Below are 20,734 nucleotides of genomic sequence, written 5' to 3'. Positions count from 1 at the left end.
AAATTTGGACAATTTGATACCAAGTCAAAATTTTGACTTAAAAAGTTGAAATTATGCCGTTAAAAAGCAGAGATGGTGACATTCAAAGTCATAATTATGAGAGGAAAAGTGAAAATTATGACATAAATTGAAATGATGACACTGATACTAAGTTGAAATTTTGGCTCAAAAAGTGTCAGCTATTAAATAATATTAATATGTATCAGACAACTTTTGATTTTAATAATGTATTAGTATGTTGAAATTAATATGAACTAAGATTATATAGAAGCTCATTTTCTCCATATAAGGAAAAAATCATATTTTGACTTTTTGATCTCATATTTAAGATTTATTTTGTCATAATTTAGAATTTTTTATTTCAAGATTTTCATCTCATAATTATGACTTTTTAGATTAAATTATTAGATGAAAAATTTAAATCAAAAATTCTAAATTATGACAAAAACTTAAATTTGACATTGTCATAATTTTAGCTTAAAAAGTCATGCTTATGCCATTGAAAATTCAAAATTATGACATTTTGATACTAAGTCAAAATTTTGGCCATTAAAAAGCAGAGATGATGACATTCAATGTCATAATTATGAGAGGAAAAGTGAAAATTATGACTAAAAAAGAAATAATTATGACATGATGACACTGATACTAAGTTGAAATTTTGGCTCAAAAAGTGTCAGCTATTAAACGATATTAATATGTATCAGACAACTTTTGATTTTAATGATGTATTAGTAAATGTGGAAATAAACATTAACTAAGATTATATAGAAGCCCGAAAAAAATCACACTTTTGTAAATCATAATTGTCATATTTTGACTTTTTGATCTCATACTTAAGATTTATTTTGTTATAATTTTGACTTTTTTCTGAAGTTTTTCATCTCATAATTATGAGTATGTCATCATTTTATTTTAGCTCAGGTCCATTTAATAATATTAACATTTACAACTTAAAATTAACATTAACTAATATTAATAAATGCTGTACGTGTATTTTTATTGTTTGTTAGAGATTGATGTTCACTAATGCACCTCACTGGAGTGTTTTGTCAGTTTTCAGCACAAACTCGCTTGATTTTGCTGCAGTTTTCAGGGAAACTCATTTCTCCAGTAAATGTCTCTTGATTTAAGAGTGTTTAGACGTTGAGGACGAAGCTGATGTTTTGCAGCTGGTGTTTTAGCTGCTGATCTTGGTCAGCATCTTGTTGATGGCCTGTTTGACGTGTGTGGTGGAGCTGCGGCGGCGGGTCTTGCCTTGGACGGCGCGTCTGCGGCGGATCTCCCTGCACAGCTCGTGAAACGCCTCGGCCACGCCTCCGCCCGTGCCCACCTGATCCGCGCACGCCGAGCACTCGTAGAAGGCGCAGGCCATGTCGGCCGCCAGACGCTCGCCCTCCTCCGTGGCCACCTGCCGGCCGTGCTCCAGATCCGCCTTGTTTCCCAGCAGCACCAGCGGCACGTGTTTGGGCCGCTTGACCTCGTCCAGGAGGCCCTTCAGGGGAGCCACGTCCTCGAAGCTCCCGCGGTCCGTGATGTCATAGACCAGGATGAAGCCGTCGCCCCAGCGCATGTGACCCTCCTTCTGCAGGACGTCCTCCTGAGGAGCACAAACATGGTCATGTGACCGGCGAGCAACTATAGCGCCAACCATGAAGATATCGTTTCAAAAATCCCTCGTGATGTAAAAGATTAGCAGAAAAAAATCATGCTTGATAAATCATAATTACAACATTCTAGTTCATAATTATGAGTCTAAACTATGACTTAAAAAGGTGAATATATGACATATAAGTCATAATTGTAACATAAAAAGTGAAAATCATGACTAAAAAGTAATTATTATAACATAAAAAGTTGAAATTATGATGATACACAGTGAAAATTTTGGCTGTAATCTATGCCACAAAAATTCAAAATTATGCCATAAAAATGTTGAAATTATGACATTCTAATTCATAATTGACATGGAAAGTGAAAATTATGACAAAAAATGTAATAATTATAACAAAAAGTTTAAATTATGCTACTAATTCAAAATTTTGGCCTAAAAGTCAAAATTATGCCACAAAATTTCGAAATTATGCCATAAAAATGTTGAAATTATAACATCCCAGGTCATAATCATGAATCAGAAGTTGTAATTATGACTTAAAAACTTAGAAAGTCATAATTATGACATGAAAAGTGAAAATTATGACTAAAAAAGTAATAATTATGACGAAAAGTTTAAATTATGATACTAAGTAGAAATTTTGGCTTAAAAGTCGAAATTATAACATCTTAAATCAAAATTATGAGATGAAAAGTCAAAATAATTACTTAAAAGTGTAAGTCATAAATTTGGCTTAACAAGTCACAATGCCATAAAAAGTTGAAATTATTAAACTATAATTATAACATACTAAGTAAATATTAGATACAAAGTTGAAATCATGAGAAAATTTGGAATAATTATATTAAATATTACATAAATTTGACATTAAAAATTATGACAACGTCAAAATTGACTTAAAAAAATTGCATAATTATGACATAAAAACTTTAAATTATGACATGACACTACAGTAAGTTGAAATTTTGGCTTAAAAAAGTTGAAATGATGCTGCAAAAAAGCTGAAAGTATGACTTAGAAGTCACAATTATAACATTAAAAGCTGAAATTATGACATCCTAAATCTAAATGATAAATTCTAATTATGAAGACTATCTCATAATTTCAACTTTAGATCTTTATGATTTTCTCTTATGTGGCAGAAACAGGCTGATGTAGATGAAATGTTGCTCTCCATTCATTTATAAATGTTTTATTGATCAAATTTGACCCTGAGTAGATTTACTATATCGATAAATGTGTTGATCAGTATCCACCGCTGATGATGTGTGTGTGTGTGTGTGTGTGTGAGACGGCACCTGTCCAGCTGTGTCCAGAATCTCCATGCTGACCGTCTCGTCGTCAATAACGGCCTGATGGCGGTAGGTGGACTCTGAGAGAGACGCAGGTGTGTTAGAACATGATCTGTGCTGGTGGAGATCAGACTCCTGCAGATCTACAGACACAGTCTCTGTTTATTACATCATTACTGTGTTAAACTCATGTTCTGCTAATCTTGAATCAGAATATCTTCCTCTCTCAGCATCTCTTCTCTGATCATGAGGGCGGGGCAACCTGTCACTCACATGAGATCAGCCAATAGCAAACCACAACCATCAATCAATTCCCCACAGGCAGAATCAAGCCCCGCCCTACATTTGTTCTTGTTTGAGAAGCGTTTCACTCGTATAAACGACACAATAGAGAAGAAAAGACTGTAATATGTTTAGTTAGAATCTATCGGGCTGAACTCGATTCCAAACGTTCAGAATCACTCGATTCCTCTGAAGATTCAAATGCGGAGTCAATTCCAACATTTCTGGAATTTCTGGAACTGGAGCATGTTGTGCTTTGACCCAGGTGCACTGTGGGACATAAACTGGCTCCGTATTAGACTATACATCACCACTTCCATTTCTGGCTGCTGCTAAAGTTGCCAGGACACGATCACATGCTAAACCCGTCACACACACACACACACTCGCTGTGACTGCGCGCCATCTGTGTGTGTGTGTGGATTGACGTCCTGGACAGAGACTCAGCAGTGAATGAAAGTGTTTATGAATGTTTCTCCAGCACGTCGAGTCCAAATGTCTGCTGACTCTCAGCCAGAGTTTAATTCACTCACGAATGCTTGAATGTCATTTGACCCTCCTGATGTGAACACAAACAACTCAAAGCCTCAATGCTTTAAAGCGCCCTTTATGCTATTTTAAAGTCTCCTAATGTTGTTTAGTCTCCTGCAACATGTTCACATTCATCCAAGATCAAAAAACACTGTCATTTCCTCATAATATCCACTGCAGCATCACTTCATTTCTCTGAAAAGCTTCGTCTGAAGATTCGGTCTCTCTAAACCCCGCCTCTCTGAGAGCTGCTCTGCTCTGATTGGTCAGAATCCAAACGCTCTGAATCTCAGCTCTTGATTCACAGTGATTCGAACAGAATCAGTTTACCGTATCGATCTCATCACAGTGGATTTGCTTTGGTCTTCTCGACACGAACAACACGAACCAAACTCTTCCGGTCTCAGAGACGACTACAGCGATTGAGGGCGGGGCAAAGAGACGCTGTTCAGCCAATGAGGATTCTCCAATCCTTTATACCTGAAAACAGCTTTCTATTCAACTCCAGTAAACTCTGGTTTTATCTGAGGACTCGTCTGAATCTGTTCTTTTTTTAGGCGTCTCCGGCGGTGAATTCAATTAGGTTTGATGGGTAAGAATGTGCAGATGAATGGAGAGTGTGTTTATAAAACAGAGCTTTTCATCCATTTCTATTCTATATTCACTCACATGACCTTCTGCGCCTCATTATTTCACTCACTTCAAAGACACTTATTGTGACTCCTATAGTTTGCAGAGGTCAGAGGTCAACGGTGATGAGGTCAGGAACATGAACGTCAAAGAGCAGAACAACACGCTGAAAAACATCATGTTCTTCCTCAGAGTTTCTGTCTCGTTTTCCGTTACAAATATTTAAACATTGTTAAATCAAGATTAATTTACTGGAGAAGAAAAATGACTGAAAATATTCAGAAAAATTCATCAAAATGAAGTTTGTGCTTGAAACAAGAACAAATATCTGCCAGTGAAGTCAGAGAAATAATCTTGTTTTTCCTTTGAATTAAGATTAATTTCTGACCCCATTTCTTCTTATTTTAAGCACAAATTTGCTTAATTCATATTTATTAAATGTAATTTAATTGATTTAAGAATGTTTAGATATTTGTACAGCAACCAGTCACAGTTTGCTTCATCATGTGACACGACAGAATATCTTCTCTGATGATGAGGGCGGGGCATCCTGTCACTCACATGAGATCCACCAATAGCAAACCACAACCATCCAATCAGGCCCCGCCCTACATTTGTTCTTGTTTGCGAGGCTGTTTCACTCGGATATACGGCACTATAGAGAAGAAAAGACTGTACTGGTGTGTGTTTCTCACCGAGCGTAGGGTCGTACTCCCAGATGAAACGCTTCGTCAGGAACCGAACCACCAGAGCTGCAGAGAGAGAGAAACCATGAATGTGAAACACAAAACACATCACAAGTACTTAAAGGGTTAGTTCACCCAAAGATGAAAATAATGTCATTAATTACTCTCCTTCATGTCGTTCCACACCCGTAAGACCTTCGTTCATCTTCAGAACACAAATTAAGATATTTTTGATGAAATCCGATGAGGCCTGCATAGCCAGAAATTTAAATTTAAATCAGATCATGTGAGTACAGTGGTTCAATATTAACATTATAAAGCCACAAGAATATTTTTGGTGCACCAAAAAAACAAAATAACGACTTATTTAGTGATGGCCGATTTCAAAACACTGCTTCAGGAAGCTTCGGAGCGTTATGAATCTTTTGTGTCAAATCAGCGGTTCGGATCACCAAAGTCACGTGATTTCAGCAGTTCGGCGGTTTGACACGCGATCCGAATCATGATTCGACACACTGATTCATAACGCTCCGAAGCTTCCTGAAGCAGTGTTGAAATCGCCCATCACTATATAAGTCGTTATTTTGTTTTTTTGGCGCACCAAAAATATTCTCGTGGCTTTATAATATTAATACTGAACCACTGTACTCACATGAACTGATTTAAATATGTTTTTAGTACATTAATGGATCTTGAGAGAGGAAATGTCATTGCTCAGGCCTCACTGAGCCATCAGATTTAATCAAAAATATCTCAATTTGTGTTCTGAAGATGAACGAAGGTCTTACGGGTGTGGAACGACATGAGGGAGAGTAATTAATGACAGAAATTTCATTTTTGAGTGAACTAACCCTTTAATGATTAAATATCAAATAACTTTGAACGAACGTTCTATTTACGTTTGTTCATAACATAGAGAGAACCTTGCCAGAACATTCCCTGTTAGCTGGGCGATCTGCTTGAATCACTTCTGTAAAAAAGCAACTAAATATTTTCCGTTTCACATCAGAAAGATGAATTACGTGAATAAAAACAAATCTTAATATCTTCAGTAAATATCAGAATGTTTAGATATTTGTGCTGGGAAACGAGAAACACACTCCTGTCGCAGATGTGTGGAGTGAATCCGGCGTCTGGAGGAGAAGATCACGCGTGTCTGATGTAATGAGTGTGTGTGGGAGCGGGTGCCCTCCTTCAGGTCCTCTCGTCTCGCAGAACAGAAATAGCGGCGGCGGTGAATTCTCTCTGCGGTGTTTTCAAAATGGAAATAAAGGCGTGAGCGTGAATCCACTTCTTCTGGAGTCTTACGTAAAGCTTCTCAGATTTCATCTGGTTCCACTTAAAGCGCCTGTTGTTCAGAAACACCTTCCACTGCTTCATATTTGACTCCTGATGAAACATCTGCTGACAGCTGGAGCGCTGCGGTGATTGATGACTGCAGGAGACCAACAGTGTGTGTGTGTGTGTGTGTGTTCTTCCTCAGTATTTTTGTCTTGTTTTTCAGTAGGTGCTATATTGTAAATCATGATATATGAGCAACGCTTCAGAATATAGATATGAATAAAACAGTGTTTTGCCTGTAGTGAATGCATTAAATGTGTTTACAGCATCTCCAGTGTTCGTCTCTGAGTCGACGCACCGCACCGACTGTGCCGTTTATCATCCCACTCTATTAACTTCCTGTCCAGCACAACAACGAGCAACGAGCCAGCCTGTGTGTGTGTGTGTGTTTCAGGTCTGATCCCGAGGGTCGTAACAGGAAGAGAGTAACGCAGCTGTGCTGTTTGTCTTGTGTTCAGTGAGTTTGACTGTGTGTGAATTAGATTCCAGTCTTTCTGTCTCAAATATCTAAACATTCTTCAATCAAGATGCATTTACTGGAGAAGAGAAATGGCTTCAGCACATATTCTGGGGTGCGTTTCCCAAAAGCATCGTTAGGGCCGTTACATAGTCAACGCGAGCAAGCAACGCGAGCGACGCGCTCCCTTTCATAGTCTAAACAGTGGACGCAAGCGTCACGGGCGATGCGTGTATGCAATACACCGCTCACGCAACAGGGGGTAGTAGAGTCGGGTGATATTCAGATTAAAATGGCAACTGAAGAGGAGTGTATTCTGTTGCTGATTTTACATCGGCGGCAACAAAGGCAACGCAGAGATAGACGGTGGTGTGTTCGCCCTTTAAATCAAAAAAGAGATCAGGATGGGGAGTTTGTCTCTGGTGCTTCCCATGCAAAGCCTGGACGAGGAGAGACATTTCCAGTATTTTAGGATGAATACAAGTTCGCATAATTTTTCCTCTTCGCCCGCCATTGTATTCAAACCTTCTTCTTCTGTAAACACAATATACTTGAATTAATGTACAATACTTGCAATGTCGCCCCCACCGACAAGGCATAGTATTGCGTGCAACGGCGCGCCGCGTATCAAAAACTAGGACGACACATTTGGCTACGCACCGACGCATAATGGCGGCCGAAGCGTAACGATGCGTAGCCTCGAGGACGCGTATGCGTACAGATGCGTTGACTATGAAACGGCCCTTAGCCAACTAACATCGCAAGTTCCGTCGTTACTTACGGTTCAACAATTCGGTGCTAACCATCGTTCAAACCAACATTCGCAAACTGCATCGCAAACTTGTGTGTTTTTGGAGCGACAGCTCTCGAGCTGTGGTTAGAAGCATAGTTTCCTGTTTTTTGACATGTGGACTTAAAGGTGCCCTAGACTCAAAAATTGAATTTACCTGGGCATAGTTGAATAACAAGAGTTCAGTACATGGAAATGACATACAGTGAGTCTCAAACATCATTGTTTCCTCCTTCTTATGTAAATCTCATTTGTTTAAAAGACCTTTGAAGAACAGGCGAATCTCAACATAACACTGACTGTTACGTAACAGTCGGGATCATTAATATGTTCGCCCCCAATATTTGCATATGCCAGCTCATGTTCAAGGCATTAGACAAGGGCAGCCAGTATTAACGTCTGGATCTGTGCACCGCTGAATCATCAGACTAGGTAAGCAAGCAAGAACAAGAGTGAAATGGAGATGGAGCAATAATAACTGACATGATCCATGATAGCATGATATTTTTACTGATATTTGTAAATTGTCTTTCTAAATGTTTTGTTAACATGTTGCTAATGTACTGTTAAATGAGGTTAAAGTTACCATCGTTACAATCTGAATTTACAGAGACAAGACTGTCGTTATTTTCATTTTTAAACACTTGCAGTCTGTATAATTCATAAACACAACTTCATTCTTTATAAATCTCTCCAACAGTGTAGCATTAGCCGTTAGCCATGGAGCACAGCCTCAAACTCATAGAGAATCAAATATAAACATCCAAATAAATACTTTACTCACATAATTCGAAGCATGCATACAGCATGCATGATGAACATCTTGTAAAGATCCATTTGAGGGTTATATTAGCTGTGTGAACTTTGTAAATGTGCTGTAATATAATCGAGAGCTCGTGTGGCAGGGAGCACGCGAATTAAAGGGGCGGCGCACTGAAAAAATCAGTGCATAGTTAATGATGCCCCAAAATAGGCAGTTAAAAAAATTAATAACAAAAAATCTATGGGGTATTTTGAGCTGAAACTTCACAGACACATTCAGGGGACACCTTAGACTTATATTACATCTTGTGAAAAAGCATTCTTGGGCACCTTTAATAAATCGTTATCTTGGGCAAAACAAGCAAGCTTACATTAAGTACAATGTATATATTTTATAGATTTTAGTTTGTCAAGAGATTTAAAGCACCGTTTTTGGAGAGTGGGCATGTGCGTACGTGATCTAGTACGTCAGAACAAGCATTTGATTTAATCTGGAAATAAAGCAAAATAACTGAGGAAAATTAGAATTAGTCCTCTAATGCCATGTCCGCAATTTATAGCAAATTTATAGCATTAATTCGATCTTAAACGCATTCATTTAAAGAAGTTATTTCTCACCACCTGCATGACTAACGTGGTTGAACGACAGGTTTGCGACAATACGGTTTGTGACTAGCTAGTTGATTTGTTCAACGATGCATCGTACTATGATAGTAGTTCTGCAGCGAGTTACATCGTTGTTCGGGAAACACACCACTGTTTAGTTCCTGTCTCTATGAAGCCCCTCCTTCTGAAAAGCACAATGTGCTCTGATTGGTCGGCTGAAGCAGTGTGTTGTGATTGGTGTTTGGGAAATGTCCCGCCCCTTACCATAACCGCCAGTTTCAACACACTACTAACTAACTCAACCAGGCCCCGCCCCTTTATTCTGCATGTGAATTATTTAAATGAGGAATATTGTGAAGAAAACTCAAGATGGAGGCGTTTTTCACTTGCACTTTGTGTGCTTTGGAACTTTGGAATGAACTTTCAGCAGATGTTCCGTTTTTTTTCGGTCCAGTGATGTTGATGACATCATCTCACCCTCAGGGGCGTGGCTTTAGAACGAGAACGCCCCTCATCTTAAAAACAGCTACAACTATCAGGTTAGTCATATTTCTGGAGTCTTTCAGCGTGTGTCTTTGAGTCATACAGATTCTCCTGTACAACGTGGTTTTGTTTATCATCCTAAAATATTCATACTTTCTTTGTAGGACACAGAAGAAAGAAAACTGAATGCCTGTTAACCTTCAGTAAAGCAGTCACAGTTATGAATCATCTTCTCAAATCCCATTCAGAGCATTTTTGCATCAGGAATAGAGCAGATATTCTGACTCATGAAGATCATTGGCAGATATTTGTTCTTGTTTTAAGCACAAACTCACTGAATTTTTCCATAAACAAGTCTTATCTTCTCTTCTCCAGCAAATGTACCTTGATTTAAGAACGTTTAGATATATTTGTGCTTTCTTGAAAATATTGTCACTGATAAATAATTCATAATAAGAGCAGGAACGTGAATCAAGAGATGCCAGTCATCATGTTCTCGTGTCTGTCAGTCAAACACATCATCATCATCATCATCAGTGGAGATGGAGATGATCTGGATGATCGTTTAAACACTTTCCACTGAATGCAGCTGGACAGAACCAGTTATTCTCTCAGTTTCACACGAAACACAGAACGGAAGGACTGCATCAATCCCAGCATGCCCGATAAAGAGATCAATTCGAGCCGGGGGTCTGAACACAGACGGATGTGTCTCTGTGATCGATCAGTGCTGTTAACCGTCAATGAAAGCCACCAATCACAGAAGCGTCTTTCCTCCGGTGCGGACGGCAGATACGGAGGATGACTGATTCAAAGTCAGCAAGTCTGAATCATAATATTTACGGCGACATCTGTGTTCCTAATGCTCTGTTTGTCCGAGCGTCTGTTCGGAGCGTAAACAGATTTCCCCATTCGCTTCCTCTCGCTGAAGGTCACCAGCCTCTGTGTCCCGCAGAAGCCCTCTCACTGGCGGACGCTCTGCCGCGCACGTTCTTGCTCCGCTTTAAACACGCGTCGTCATATCTGCCTGTATTTGATGTGTTTAATTAGCAGCTGCTGTTTCATAATCTACATCATTCAGCCAGAGCAAAATTGCCTCCGTTTGCCCTCGACTCTCATTCACGAAATAATTATACACCAACAACACCATCATGGTCCATTTTATCTGTCCACATACAGCTCATCTGGACATTAATTTCAACTGTTTCTGCCATTCAAAACCTTCAATATTGACTAAAGCACTGAAATATAATCATGCAACAGTTCCACAAAAGTGATATGAGAAGCGACAAGTTTCTATTTTTGTCTTAATTTTGACACATTCACATTCATTCATCAGTAAACAAGAAGTCATTTTGCTTCTCCAGTAAATATTTCTTGATTTAAGAATGTTTTGTGCTGAAAAACAAGACAGCACCACTGAGGAAGAACATCGTTTTTTTGCAGTGAAACGCGTCTACTAATTAGGACTTTGACGGCATGTGAAGGCACTACAGTCTGCATTGCTTCAATATAGATTCATTTGATCTCGCCGAGTCTCATTATGCAGATATCAGAGCCTAATCGAATTAATTAGTGTCATTAAGGCAACGAGCTGCTGAATGAAGCACACGCGTGTGACGGTCGTGTTTATATGAAACTAAACTGGCCGTGATTCTGTTAAATCGCTGTCAATCTGATCTCAACCTGAAGAAAGCACAGATGCACAAACGCTCTCTCAGATGATCTGATTAAACACTCGTTTACGCAGCAGCAGCTCGTCCGTCTCTCAGCGCTTTACAAACACCAGCACAATAGCAGAAGAATGGAGCACATTCACATGAAGAACCCTAAGTAGGGCGCTTCAGCAGCTCCAGTTTCACACGCTATAGTGTAAAAGACACGGCTCGCAGACGTCAGAGCGCTCGCAGCGGTCCTGCTTTCCCACACACACCTCGAGATCATGATCTTCAGCGAACCGCACGATAAAGTCGCCGTCACGTGTGTTTGATCAGCTCAGACCTAACTAACTTCTGTCTGTCAGGGAATGTTCTCAGAACGTTCTGCCAAAGTTATGAACAACAATTCTCATATTTCTAGGGGATAGAATATACAGTTTGCACAGTAAAATAATCATTATGTCTGTGGAAAGTATGAAAAACCCAATATGTGTGTGTGAGAGGGAGAGTGAGTGTGTGTAGCTCATAACACATGTAACAGGCACATCTTTGGACTTATTTTTTATTTAAGCATAAAGCATAGGTAAGTGTTCTCAACAGACGTCTTATTAGTGTTGTGAGCGCACTAATGGATGTGTGGGTGTGGATGACTCACATCACCTGAACATGACAGAAAACACTCGTAAACAAACACTCGGTGTGCGTGGGCTGCATGTATTTATTGTATTTCTATTTCCTTTCAGAGGTGAGCGGCGCTGACGTCCTGTTCCATTAGAGACAAACGCTGAGGATAATACGCACTTTATAAATCTGTGAAGCGAGCGCCGCACACACACAATGGTCTATAAATACCTAGTGTAACACAGTTCGTATATAAAGGAAGAAGGAGACGGGAACCGGCGAACGTTCAACAAAACTTTAATTCAAAATAATCAAAGAACAAAACGAAAGCAATGCCGGCAGACCCTCGCGGATATAAAATAATATCCAGGCCTGGTCCTCTCTCTTCCTTCAGTGTCGTCGCTCCTCCTTTTATGCTCCCGGAGCTCCTCCGTGAGAGACTCAAGGCCGGTGCGCCTCCCAGGTGATGCTCGTTATCCTCACGCTGTTCCCTCACGGCTCTCGCCCACTCTGGTTGCCACACCCAGCATCCTCTCACTCTGGACACAACAGCTCAAGCTGACCGAGAATCGCCCACTCAGACAGGAAGAGTTTGACTGACATGTGAAGCGATCAATCAGAGTTTGTTTGGTTTTCATGCAGCATTCACACTGCAAAACATGAGGATCCTTATTGAGGGAACTCGCGCCGCGTCAATGATGGCGCTTTGGGTCGTTTGTCATTATTATTCATTGATTGTGGGATTTGCTGCTATGGGATGATGTCCTGGGTCGAAGGGACGCTTCCTGACCCTGCGGTATCCTTAAAAACCCTTACGTTACACACCAAGTTCGTACTACATCTTCACTGGAGGGTAAGGTGTATATGGCAGCAGGCCATATATTGCCTACATACCATGGCAGTACTTCAAGCATACCAGGCCAACCTTGACGAGGGCCAAGGTGTGGGACCCGACGCTATTAAAGAGCTGCATCTGGCTACTGATCTTTCTCTCTGTGCCACCAAAAAGAGATCGGCCGCTCATGGTGGCAACGGAGAGGCACTTTTGGTTCATCTCAGGCATCAAGGAGAGGTATAAAGCTTTCCTTCTTGATTACCCGCTATCTGGTCTTTTCTGCGACACTGTCAGCTCGGTATTCGAGAGATTTCAGGAGGCGAAGAAACAATCAGTTGTGTTTCAGAGGTTCATCCATCATCATCAAAGAGCCCAGTTCCTCATACAGACAACAACAAAAAGAGAGCATTGCACCTCGAGCCCCTCCTCAGAGAGCCTGGGAGTCGAGACAATGCTCTCGCCCGAAGCCAACGCAAGAGAAGACAGATCTGAGGAACATTGTTCTCTAGAAGAAGGCTTCGGGAAAGCCCTGACAACCAGCTTGGGCCTCTGAGGGTTCCCCCTCCCGAGAAAGCGCAGTACACCTGCACCTTCACAGAGCCCTCAGGAGATTGATTTGTTAACCCCGCCGCCATCGGCACTTTGGGGCAGTTTCCATCAGTTTCCATCAAACCTCAACTGCATTGTCCGCCCGAAAACGTAGTAAACGTAGTAGGCCAGTAGAAATATCTTGCTGCAAATTCCCTTCAGGATACCGAGGAATAGATTTCCTCGAAGCCTGGCAATATCTACCCAATGTATCTCAATGGATTATCGACACAGTTCAAAAAGGGTACAGACCTCAGTTCGGGTCCCACCCACCGAAGTTCAATAGGGTTTTACCCACTGTTGTGGGCCTCAAGCAGGCTCAGGTTATGGAACAAGAGGGTCGAGGACTTCTGGTGAAGGAGGCCATAGAAAGAATTCCACCCCCAGAGAGAAACACCGGGTTCTACAGCCGGTTTTTCAAAGTGCTGTAGAAGGATGGTGGCCTGCGTCCTATTATAGATCTTCTACAATTTAACCGTTCTCTGAGGAGATTCAAAATGTTTACCCGTTCCTCTCATCGTGAGCCATATCAAGTCCCGAGGACTGGTTTGTCACGATAGATCTGAAGGATGCATATTTCCACGTATCCATCCTTCCACAGCACAGGAAGTTCCTGAGGTTCGTTTTCATGTAATGCATGAATGCAGCTCTGACCCCTCTAAGACTTCAGGGCATCAAGAGTTCTCAGTTATATAGATGACTGGTTGATACTAGCTCAGGACTTGGCGACGTGGCATCGAGATGTCGTGCTCGACCACATTAGGTGCTTGGGTTTGAGACTCAAAACAACATTTTTGGGAGTAGTATGGGATTCACTTACGATGCTGGCACAACTGTCTCCTGCATGTATTGAATCAATTCTGGCAACAGTGACCTGAATCAAGCTAGGCCAGTGCATCACTGTTAAACAGTATCAGAGACTGTTAGGGCTCATAGCAGCAGCGTCCAACGTGAGACATTTTGCCCTATTGTACTTGAGAACCCTGCAGTGGTGGGTTGCCCTAGAGGCAACCCGTATCGCATGATCAAGGTTACTCACAGATGCCTTCGTTCCTTGATCATGTGGAAGAAGCCTTGGTTCCTGTCCCGAGGCCCAGTGTTCGGAGCGTCCTGTCATCGCAAGATTGTGTCAACAGATGCATCCAATGTTGGGTGAGGTGCGGTCATGGAAGGCCGCTCAGTTCAAGGTCTTTGGAGGGAACATCATCTCCTTTGGCACATAAATTGCCTAGAGATGTTGGCAGTTTTGCTAGCTCTGAAACATTTCCTTCCAGACCTCAGAGTCCATCATTCTAATTCAAACAGACAATATGTCGGTGGTCTCTTACATCAACCACCAAGGAGGTCTTGAGGTCGTGTCCTCTGTACAGACTGGTGCATCAGATCCTCCTATGGTCTCGCTGAGAGCAATGTACATCCCGGGGTATCTGAATGGAGGAGCAGACATCCTGTCGAGGCAGGGACTGAGGCCCGGGGAATGGAGACTACATCCAGAACTGGTGGAGCTCGTTTAGAGAAAGTTCGGTCGAACAGAGGTTGACCTGTTTGCGGCTCAGGAGAAAACACATTGCCCATTGTGGTTCTCCCTCTCACACCCAGCTCCACTAGGATTAGATGCCATGGTACAGATGTGGCCAAGGCTTCTTCTGTATGCATTTCCCCCGATCGCTCTTTTCCTGGGAGTTCTACAGAGAGTCCGGGGTGCGTTTGCTCCTGGTAGCCCTGTTCTGGCAGGCCCGAGTCTGGTTCCTGGATCTCATAGCCCTTTTAGATGGTCTCCAGTGGGACATTCTGATCAGGAGGGACCTTCTAACACAGATCAGGGGCATGATATATCACCCTTGGCCAGAGGGATGGAAACTTTGGGTCTGGTCCCTGAGGGGGTTAAGTTCATGAATGAAGGTCTCTCTGCTGAGGTCATGGAGACCATTCTCAATTCTAGAGCTCTTATAGAATTCTAGAGAGTTTTCACTTTATGGTGCAGAGAACATGAACTGGATCCAGTTAACTGAACAGTGGCTTCAGTGCTGGAGTTCCTTCAAGACGGTCTTATCCCATCCACACTTGAGGTCTACGTGGTAGCCATAGTTGCCTTCCACACACCGTCAAGTGGTGGATCTCTGGGAAGCACAAACTGATAGCTCATTTCCTTCGTGGCACTCGAAGACTCATGCCTACAGCTCAAGCCAGGGTTCCAGCCTGGGACCAGGCAGAGGTATTGGAAGGGTTGTCCCTGGCACCCTTTGGACCTTTGGATGCTGCCCCCATCAGGTTCATCACCCTTAAACGGTTAGTTCACCCAAAAATGAAAATCGAAGCATAATGAATCAGCGTATCGAATCATGATTCGGATCGCGTGTCAAACCCCCAAACTGCTGAAATCACGTGACTTTGGCACTCCGAACCGCTGATTCGACACGAAAGATTCATAACGCTCCGAAGCTTCCTGAAGCAGTGTTTTGAAATCGTCCATCAATATATAAGTCTTTATTTTGTTTTTTTGGCGTATCAAAAATATTCTCGTTGCTTTATAATATTAATATTGAACCCCAGTACTCACATGAACTGATTTAAATATGTTTTTAGTACATTAATGGATCTTGAGAGAGGAAATGGCATTGCTGGCTATGCAGGCCTCACTGAGCCATCAGATTTCAACAAAAAAAACTTAATAAATAACCCTTTAAGATGGCATTTCTGCTCACTATAACCTCTCTCAAAAGAATTAGAGATCTGCAGGCCCTTTTAGTCACCTCCAGGCAGAGTTAAAGCTAGTTTGAAGGCGTTCCCTAAAGCATCATCATTGACGCAGTGTCTCGTTCCCTTCTCAGGGAACAGGGGTTACAGTCGTAACCCAAGACGTTCTTCCTCAGTGTTTTCGTCTCATTTTCCATCACAAATATCTAAACATTCTTAAATCAAGATACATTTACTGGAGAAGAATTACACACACACACACACACACACACACTCTCTCTCTCTCTCTCTCTCTCTCTCACACACACACACACACTCAGCAGGTTAGGGTTCAGTCTGTGACTCATGAGTGTCATTATTCTGGTCATTATCTGAACAGCAGCTCTTCAGTATGTAGATTCACCTACTCACACATCACACACTTGGCAAAAACAAAAAATTCATGCATCCTTTTGCTTCTTAAATATATCTTGTTTTAAGGATGTTTAAATAATTGCACTGGAAAACAAGACAAATAATAGAGTAAGAACGTCATATTCAGTGTAGGTCACATTTATTAAATCAGTTCATCATGCGTGTTATCTTTAGCGTGTCCTCACGCCAAAGAACACTGCTGAAAATCACGTCTAATTTCACTGCCGCTCAGACGTTCAATTTCCTGAGCGAGATGTCAGCCGCTGCCGTGAATAACAGCATAATGGATTCGTTTTGAAATGCTTCGCTCTGCTTTTGTCTCTGTGTGACGTTCATGAACAGAGCATGTGAGTGTTTGTTGGTGTGTGTGTCTCTTCTGGTGGTCTGCTGGTTCAGTGTGAATCGCTCCTCAGCAGCTTCTTCATCACGTCTTCAGGACAGATTAACCAGCGTAACACAAACAATCACATTTTTTCCGAGCTCTTCCGCCCATAAAGACTCAGACTGACCTGAACTGCACTCACAGTTAAGGCAAAAATGTGAATGACGCTCGCGGTAATTCATTTCAGATAAAACCGCCCTAAAACGGTGCTTAAAATAACACAGTCGGACCCAAAAAAGCTAATAATAATGCAGACTCTCATTCCAACACAGTCCAACACTGCAAAAAATTTTCTTCCTCTGTATTTCTGTCTTGTTTTCCAGCACAAATATCTCAATGTTACTGGAGAGGCAAAATGACTGAAGATATTTGAAGCTCACTGATTGGCTAACGAACTGGATACGGTTGCCATGGCACCTGCCAAACCATTCATACTGTACAGGTATGAGTGTGACACAAACACACACTTCTGTTCCTCTGTTTCTGATGTGTTTCAGCACACAGTCTTCTGACTCTCATCAGTCTCATTTATGACCCTCGATTTGTGTTTCAGCCGAACGTCTTCAGATGAGTCAGCAGTTCTCATCCAGTACGAACACACAGATCACATCATGTGATGAGGTATCTTCAGGTCGTGCAGATCACACCATATTCGTTCATTCATCAGCGAATTGTTTCTGACTCTCACCTGACTTCCCCACTCCTGCTCTGCCGAACACGGCCAGCTTCACCTCTGGACTCTTCGCCATGACAACACAAGCAGAACGAGCCAATCACAGAGCTGATAGAGTCACCGTGGCGACGCCGTCATCTCCACCTGAAACAGATGTAAAACGGCAGATCTTCAGTATAAACCGTCCGTTTAATTCTCCAGAACTAAACATTCAGAAATATGCGATCTGTTATGAAATATTTCAACTCTGTGTGGCTGTTTATGAGCGTTTGACACGTGATGAAGACATTCATACAACAACACTGATAAAATGATGTTCTTCCTCAGTGTTTCTGTCTCGTTTTCCAGCACAAACATCTAAACATTCTTAAATCAAGATACATTTACTGGAGAAGAAAAATGACTGAAGATATCAACAAAAATTCATCAAAATAAGTGAATTAAAACAAGAACAAATATCTGCCAAATACACTTTTTTCCTCTTGAATTAAGACTCCACTGCCAGATATTTGTTCTTGTTTTAAGCACAAATTCACTTTTCATTTTGATAATTTTTTCAGTCTTAATATCTTCAGTCATTTTTATTCTCCAGAAAATGTATCATGATTTAAGAATGCTTAGATATATTTGTGCTGGAAAACAAGACGGAAAGACCGAGGAAGAACGTGACATGAACAATGTGAAGAGCACGGGTTTGATTCCCAGACGATATCAAGATCACATGACTGAAGAACGTTTGTCAAAATCAGCAAGTGTCCGTCAGTCTTTCTGTGGTTGATCTCAAACGTCCTGCTGCTTAAAATTCATGAACTAAATGCTTCAAACATCAGTCTGTGTGCATCTCAAATTATATTAAGAACCAGATAACAGAGAACGTTCTCTCAACGTTATGAACTAACATTCAATCAAAGTTATTTGGTGTTTAATAATGTTCTCAAAACGTTAGCACAAAAACATCATTCATGGAACATTTTTTCTGAAACTTTTTAGTTCGTCTAACATTTTTTAAACATTTCTACTTCTTTCAGAACGTTCAGAGAACTTTCAAAAGTAACGTTCCCATAATGTTTGAAGAATGATAAAATGGAATGTTCCCTCAACGTTCACCAAACCAAGAAACAACGTTTTTGAAACATTCAAACATTAGAAGATATTTTCCTTTGCTGAAGTTGTGCACAGGGTGATTATCATTAACGAAAACTATTAAAACATTTTTAGTTAATTAAAAGGTGCAATATTTAAGATTTTCTGTCTGCTAGAGGCCTGTTCAAAACAAAGGCGTAGCTTGATGACGCCAAGTTTGAGCGTGGAATCTTGGGACATGTGATCTCCACCTCAACGGACAGTGGAAAGAATAGGGATTGGACTCTGGAAGAAATCATGTTCATGGATGTGGTTATTAACGTTACTGTAGTGTGAAGCAGAGCAGGAGCGAGTGTTGTGGAGCTGAACGAGGAGCTGGAGCGATTGATCAACACACGCCTCACGAGCAGCGGGACTTTTATTATGACACAGTCGCCGGCGCCGCTTCTGCTTTTCCGGTCATGAGTATGAGGTAACGCAGCTCTGTTTATCATATTAGATACATTTGAGAGTGTTGAAAATGATGTTATAACGTTACTCTGTGCGTTCACTCGGCGGCTGCTGTGAGACACTGTTACACACTGCAGTAAGATAGATCCATTTTACAATATCAGATTAAATGCTGGATGATTGTGTTGATAAATGACATGCAATTAATTTTAAAACGTATTGTATGATGGAGAAAATGCTGCATTACCGTTACTAAAAATAAAGCTGCATCTGATTATGCTATGTTAGCTACTTCACAAAATAGAAATTTTAGAAATTTTTAGAAAAATATATAACACTGGCCTAGTGGATTTTGGATATTTTACTGCAAAATTCTTACATATTGCACCTTTAAATAAAGCTGAATTAAAATTAAACTTATTTTATTTCAGCTTCCAAGGAAACATTTCTCATTTTCATTTAGTTTAACTAAACTGAAATAAAAATTAATTAAAACTATATAGACATATTTTCACTGCAAAAAAAAAAAAAAAAAAATGCTTTTCTTATTCAGTATTTTTGTCTTGTTTCCAGTCCAAATATCTAAAAGTTCTTAAATCCAGAGGCTTTTACTAGATAAGTAAAATTACATAAGACATTTTTTCTTGTTTTCTGAGGGGGAAAAAATTACAATTAAGTGAGTTTTTGCTTAAAACAAGCAAATTTATCTGCCAATGGGGTGAGAAATAGTTTTTAATCTAAAAAATATTGGATATTTGGACTGGAAACAAGAAAAAAAAATAATAAGAAAAGCATTTTTTGCAGTGTTTAAATAATACACACACACACACACACACACACACACACACACAAAAAACACATCTTGAAGTACCAAAATAACTAAAACTTAAATAAAAATGAAATAAATAATAAACAACAACAACACAAACATAATGAAAAGTGGAAGTATAAAAATCAAAGATAATTTAAAATATAAATAAAAGCTCTAATAACACTGGTTGGTCAGAACTCAGAGACTCTCCTGACAGATTCATCAGATTCACTGTTCACAAGCTTTTAATGTGATAAAGATCATGGACAAATGCAGAATCGGGTCAGAACTGACCTTTACCAATGACACACTCAAACTTCAGCTTTCTCCATCACACACACACACACACACACACACACACACACACACACACACACACACATCATCAACGCACCTCATAAAGCTCAGATCATCAGATATAATTATAATGCTGCTCATTATGATGACATGACGTGAATGTTTTATTAATGATATCTGGTGATGCTGTTGTTCTGCACTGTTTTTAAACTTGCTGTAATGTGAGAAGAGAAAGTGTGTGTACTCACCGTGAGAAACACTCGAGTCCGGTCCGATCAGATGATGTGGATGTGTGTGAGAGCTCAGACATTCACTGACAGACAGAGAGAGAGTGTGTGTGTGTGTGTTTGTGTGTGTTTAAAGACTGATGGATCCGCCTACAGACCCGCATCACACACCAGCGCAGATCAACAGCGACACCTGCTGGACGACACTCACACACACACACACACACACACACACACACACCCATTTATACAGCACACAAATTGTTAGACGTGTTGTATACCGTTTTACCTGTAATAAAAATGTACATATCTATATTTACATATCGTGGATCTCCGAAACCCCAGTTTGAACCCCCTGCACACTGATCCCGTAATGGTGATTCTTTTATTACACCACTAGAGGGCGACACTCGCCTGTGAGACAGACAGCCATCATCAGATTTGCTGCAGCTGAGGCTACAAACACACATGGTCAGTAATAAATATTAATATCACATTTCACAATAGTGCATCTAGTTTCCAG

At 40.7% G+C, this 20,734-nt stretch overlaps 2 protein-coding genes across 5 annotated transcripts in view; one reads left to right on the top strand and one right to left on the bottom strand.

Annotated features, from left to right (window-relative positions):
• syn3 (synapsin III) overlaps positions 1–20,734 on the top strand; it is an 84,829-nt gene that overhangs the window by 63,686 nt on the left and 409 nt on the right. Inside the window, exons 14-17 of one of the 2 annotated variants that reach the window (XR_010895643.1) lie at positions 16,994–17,112; positions 17,224–17,291; positions 17,396–17,526; positions 20,557–20,682. The gene's annotated coding sequence lies outside the window, so the exon portion shown is untranslated. Of the gene's footprint in view, positions 1–16,993; positions 17,113–17,223; positions 17,527–20,556; positions 20,683–20,734 lie in introns of both variants that reach the window. The other variant, XR_010895644.1, reaches the window with a different exon arrangement.
• On the bottom strand, positions 495–20,637 carry rerg (RAS-like, estrogen-regulated, growth inhibitor). 3 transcript variants are annotated; one of them, XM_067391324.1, is made up of 5 exons: positions 20,233–20,637; positions 17,359–17,487; positions 5,046–5,102; positions 2,914–2,987; positions 495–1,600 (listed from the first exon to the last, which is right to left on the bottom strand). In XM_067391324.1, the coding sequence occupies exons 2-5, from the start codon at positions 17,417–17,419 to the stop codon at positions 1,181–1,183; spliced, it is 612 nt and encodes a 203-aa protein (XP_067247425.1). In that variant the 5' UTR covers positions 17,420–17,487; positions 20,233–20,637; the 3' UTR covers positions 495–1,180. The 3 variants fall into 3 exon arrangements, with proteins under 3 accessions (XP_067247425.1, XP_067247426.1, XP_067247427.1); XM_067391325.1 differs by lacking the exons at positions 17,359–17,487; positions 20,233–20,637 and adding an exon at positions 5,936–6,942; XM_067391326.1 differs by lacking the exons at positions 17,359–17,487; positions 20,233–20,637 and adding an exon at positions 5,960–6,942.

Source organism: Chanodichthys erythropterus, chromosome 8, assembly GCF_024489055.1.
Source record: "Chanodichthys erythropterus isolate Z2021 chromosome 8, ASM2448905v1, whole genome shotgun sequence".
In the NCBI taxonomy this organism is placed as follows: Eukaryota; Metazoa; Chordata; class Actinopteri; order Cypriniformes; family Xenocyprididae; genus Chanodichthys; species Chanodichthys erythropterus.
Note: the sequence above shows the minus strand (reverse complement) of the source record. Positions and strands in the feature narration are given on the sequence as shown.

Coding starts and splice junctions, on each gene's coding strand:
- rerg (XM_067391324.1), bottom strand. CDS start 17,419: ATGGCGAAGAGTCCAGAGGTGAAGCTGGCCGTGTTCGGCAGAGCAGGA. Junction 2,988..5,045: donor GGAGTACGACCCTACGCTCG/GTGAGAAACACA, acceptor CGTCTCTCTCAG/AGTCCACCTACCGCCATCAG. Junction 1,601..2,913: donor TTCTGGACACAGCTGGACAG/GTGCCGTCTCAC, acceptor TGTGCTCCTCAG/GAGGACGTCCTGCAGAAGGA.